General features: G+C 37.8%; 1 protein-coding gene across 1 annotated transcript in view; it reads left to right on the top strand.

Moving 5' to 3' along the window:
• Positions 1–5,000, top strand: part of LOC138015234 (uncharacterized) — a 24,307-nt gene that overhangs the window by 2,309 nt on the left and 16,998 nt on the right. The window contains exons 2-3 of the mRNA XM_068862198.1: positions 241–497; positions 4,492–4,555. Coding sequence (XP_068718299.1) covers positions 241–497; positions 4,492–4,555 — 321 coding nt within the window. The remainder of the gene's footprint in view (positions 1–240; positions 498–4,491; positions 4,556–5,000) is intronic.

The raw sequence follows: 5,000 nt of genomic DNA, 5'->3' as shown, positions 1-5,000 counted from the left end.
CAAGTCTAAGTTAGTTCACCAGTCTACACATCACCACCATTGTCAGGTATTTTGAACTGCAATGGCTAATTTTATGGCATGCTTTCTCTATTTATCATTTATATATATATTTTTGAGTAATTTACAGCTGATCTTGTAACCCTTTTACTCCCAGTGGCCACTTACAGATTTTACTCTGTCTAATGCCTGACTATTTTTCCTCGTCCCCATAAAGGAAACTTTCATTTTCTCATTTTGCAGGATCCTCTAAGTTATCCTGTAAACCCTTTATTGTGGATGGTACTCAAGTGGGTTACATTTCTCAACATGTGTCCACTTTCCTCAGTTCTTATGGCAATGTATTTTTTACGGTGAAAAAAGATAATGGTGAAATTCTTCACATGACGTTAAATCCAGAAATCAAGACATTTGCAGAAAGAACAGAGATTATTGCAGAAGTTATGGTGGATCTCAGACAGAAGGATGTGTTTGGTACTCTGAGGGGATGGAGAGATGAGGTAGTTATATTAAATTATTGTACACCTGTAATAAAGAAACTTAGGATTTACCAGACCTCAATCCATTGACTCCTGGGAGTGGGACTGAATAGATTTTACTCTGTCTAATAATGCTCGTAGATTTTTCTCGTCAATGGGGGTTGTCCAGGGCGGTTCGGGTGTCATTGCATTAACATGCTGCAGTCTGTGGCAAAATTCCTTGTAACAGTACACAAATATACAGATCAGAAGCTTTCATGGCTTACCCTCCCATTGATCACAATGTTGTTTGCACACGAGTTTCTGATTCCACTTGGCAAAACATTGTTGGTGTAGTTTAATATATAATATTTAAAAGAATAGGTTAAAAACATTAGGGCTAACATCTCTTTAAAGGTCTTCCTATTCCTATCCCTGAATGTGCTTTTTCTCTTGGATATATGTTGCAGTTAATTTTTGTTTTCAGTTAATTTTTATTTTCAACTAGTTTTTGTCAACAAACTTTGGCACCAAAACTGGGTTGCCAGCGAGCAGCTATTCAAAAGTCAGCTGTTGTGCTTTGGCTGTTATTCAGTCTAGTATTTTCCTAAGAAGACGTCAAAACTGTATTGATAATGTATTTATTTGTGTTAACTTTGCGAAAAAAGACTTTGATGGTGTCCAGTCGACAGGGTAGATTGATAACAACGTCGTTTATGCACAGAAATGCACTGTTTCTGGCAAAGAATTGACCAGGTAGCACAGTTTTGACTGCCACTTGCACTGTGTGCGTGGGTTCCATATGCATAACAGTTGCGAAGGAAGCATGAAAGAAATCCAGGCTTGATGTTTACGTGCGGTTTATGTCTCAAATACTGTTTTGGGAGACATCAAATGCAATATATACCATTTAATTCTCTTCCCAGGCATCAATGTTAACTTATTCTGGAGAATTGGACCTGGAAGTGAGGGGAGGTTTGAAATTTAAACACCTCCATCTGTAACAAAATATCAAACTGTAAGATGAGTGTGGACCATTTTTCTCTGGGCATTTTGCCAAAAGATGCTAGATTCCTTTGTTGCGTGTGACATACTGATATCTGTTGGGGTAAAATTTCTGTAGTGAACAGGGGTGCAGGGATGGCGCAGTGGTGAGAGCACTCGCCTCCCACCAATGTGGCCCAGGTTTGATTCCCAGGTGTCAGTTTGTTGGTTCTCCACTCTGTATCGAGAGGTTTTCTCCGGGTACTCTGGTTTCCCCTCTCATCAAAAACCAACATTTGACTTGATTTGCCTCATTTGTTTATTTCAGTTTACAGTGTCCCCAATTACTGCTCCAGCGCTAGAATGACTATAGACTCTTAAATAAAGTTCCTTCCCAACAATCAGGAATCATCAATTGGTAAAAAATACTATATAATGTTGATCAAGGTATTTAATTCCCGTGTAAATTTAAGTTTGCATTTCCAGCGATGGACTTGTTACACAAGACAGTAATCATTACATTTGCAGTTTCTCATGAAAATAGCTGTGTACAGTTCATGAATGATTCAAAGTTAAGTTATACTATAACCAAAAGAAATCAATTCTTCTTTTTCTTTGGATTTCAAAACTGTTTAAAAATTTACATTATATAAGTGACCCAAGTTTTTTAAGGCTTGATTTTAAAAGACACAAGTTTATTTCTACTGGAACATTTAACTATTAAATGGTCTGACTAACTTTAAAATCTTGAGAGAGCTGGATTGAGGAGAAAGTGATGTCAAAGACTCACCAGTTTAAGAGTGCAATGCATGTGTATGCTAGCTGCGGCTGAAGTAAATTATGCAGTGCAGGAGTTTTGGGCTTTCAGTTTTTGCACATGTGTATTATGCTGCATTTTACACACTGAAATATTAAGCTAGTGAGGAACTGACGTCACTTTTCCGTAGATCCAACCCTCTGAAGTCCAATCGTTCAGTTTTGAATGTGAGTAAACAATTGAAAGTAAACAGCTTTTCCATAAAAATCAAAGTTCAAATTTTTTGCCAGTCAGGCCTCGGTTGTTCAAAAGGTGGACAATGCTATCCAGCGGATAAACACTAACAAAACCAATTGAATTATCCAGTGAATGCTGCGCTATCCACCCTTCCAACAACTGGGGCCAGGTGTTTAATAAACACACTTTCAAAATCTGGAGAAAAAAGGAAAGGTTGGAAAGTCTAATTAACTTGATTGTTCAATCAGTGGAAATAATAATTTTTCTAACACAAGGTGCAAGACATCCAAACACTATATGGACAGCTTAGTTGTTTTGATGAAAATATTTAATACCACAGTTTGTCACATTTATAAAAAAAAATGTTCTTGTGGGCAGCTATAACAATAGGGCTGTCCTCATTGTTGTACATCAACCAAATAGTTGGACTTCACCTGTGAACTAAGCAGCTGGTTACTTTAAAGACTGTGAAGGCTGGAAGTAAGCTACAGTGCCAGACATAATTGTTGGGACATGTGTGCCTCTTCCTTCCCTCTTGATGTTGGTATGAAAGATTTGGTGACTGAACTGCGATAAACAACATTGAGAGGGGCAGGGAACGCACAAGAAGGGAATAGAGGATGTTGGCATGAAGTGTCCCAACTATTTATGTCTGAGACTGTCTTGGAGAAGGAATGTAAAGAATTTGAGTAGGTGTTAACAGATTACGACATAGAAGTTTGCTGGGGTCACAAGTAATGCAGTTAATACATGTATACTGTAGGGCACTTTCTGACTTCCTAAGTTTGGGGATGTTCTTTTCATAATTAAGGGGACGAATTAAGCAATGTTCATTTTGGAATGTCATTGTCTTTTTGTTATATATAAAGAAGCCCTTAAATGTTAACAAATCTAAGTAACTCGTCGTACATGTATCAACATGGAATGAAAATAGGCAGTTTCACTTAAGTAAACTCAACACTTTCTTGTCCTTTAATATTACATTATATATGCAACAGACATTTTGAAAAAAGCATCTGAAAAGTATGGTGACCCATTATGGTGACCCGTTGAACAGTGACACCATCTGTACACTAGCCTTGATTCCGGAAAGGGGATAACTGTACAATTGGACTTGAGAACTGCATTCTCAAATGCGTCTAAAAGAATACCCGCGAAAGCTTCGCATGTGGGGACAATGTCTCTGTTTGCTTGACCACAGGCAACAATTGAAAGTAAACTCGCCTCACATCTCGTGCGTTCAAACTCTCAACTTGTACTGCAACGGCCATCATCCTCATCACAGACGCTAGATGTGCCGGCCTCTCTATTGATAAACTTCATCATAAACGTAGTACGACATATCTGTGCAATTAATGCTCCCTCTTTTATGAGAATAGTAACAACCTACAACCACCTTCTAATATAGCGCGCGTTATTTGTTTACAATTAACCCAGAGATGTATGTTTACCACATGAAAAAATTATGTTGAGGTATCATGCAATCGCTACTTTAACCCAAACGTGAACGTTGAAATCTTTTTTTCTTTTAATTTTAACTTAGCACTCTTTTAAGAAAATAAGCGAACAATTATTTCCTGTAACGATTTTTTATTCGGCTTACAATCTTTCATTACTCCCAGCATTAATGCACGTCGCTCTGATACGCATACACTGTACACACATGTGATACGATTTCCCACCATTGCAGCCACCCAGCACTCACATGCCAAGAATTTCTCTTTTACACAGTTGGGACACTTGTGCTTCTTCCTTCCCTTTCAATGTTGGTGTGAAAGATTTGGGGACTGAACTGCGATAAACAACATCGAGAGGGGCAGGGAATGCACAAGAAGGGAATAGAGGGTGTTGGCATGAAGTGTTCCAACTATTTATGTCTGAGACTGTAGTTCTTGAAATACACAAACAGAGAGTGCTCTCTGAATGATGGTCCATATGACTTTTTCTGACAGAGGTGGGGAAATCCATGTAAAAAGCTGCTTCATTTCATTGTAATAACAGTTATGCATGTAGCTCTTCAATTGTATTTTTGGATTTATTTGTGGCATTTATCTTAAGATGTATCCTGTGATGGCCTCATTTGACAGCAAACCTTGCTTTATGATGGAGAGATCAGCAGCATGTAAGTATACAATTACATTTATTTATAATACCGGTAATAATAATAATGATAAAGATAATGATAATGATAATGATAATAATAAAACTACACCGGCAACCGAAAACCAACATAACAACTGATGAGCAACCAAAATGGATGCGTATTATTGACAGTCAAATCACCAAACTGTGCAAACAAACATAGCAAATAACGGAAGAAATACGAAAGCTAACAACAAATGGAAAATTAACATCAAAGCTAAGAAAAAACAGGAAGTGGATTCGACCGCTCCGAAAGCAAGTTCTACGACCACTGCCAGAATATATATAAATCAGACATAAATAATGAAAGGCCAACATACACAGACAAAATGCGACAGCAGTCGACAACAGACGACTCATCCTCCCTGACAGTAAACGACTTAAATAACGACTTTTGGAGGCCCATTTGGGAGACGGAAAAGAAA

Source organism: Montipora capricornis, chromosome 9, assembly GCF_036669925.1.
Source record: "Montipora capricornis isolate CH-2021 chromosome 9, ASM3666992v2, whole genome shotgun sequence".
Taxonomy (NCBI): Eukaryota; Metazoa; Cnidaria; class Anthozoa; order Scleractinia; family Acroporidae; genus Montipora; species Montipora capricornis.
This window is presented reverse-complemented; position numbering and strand designations above follow the sequence as displayed.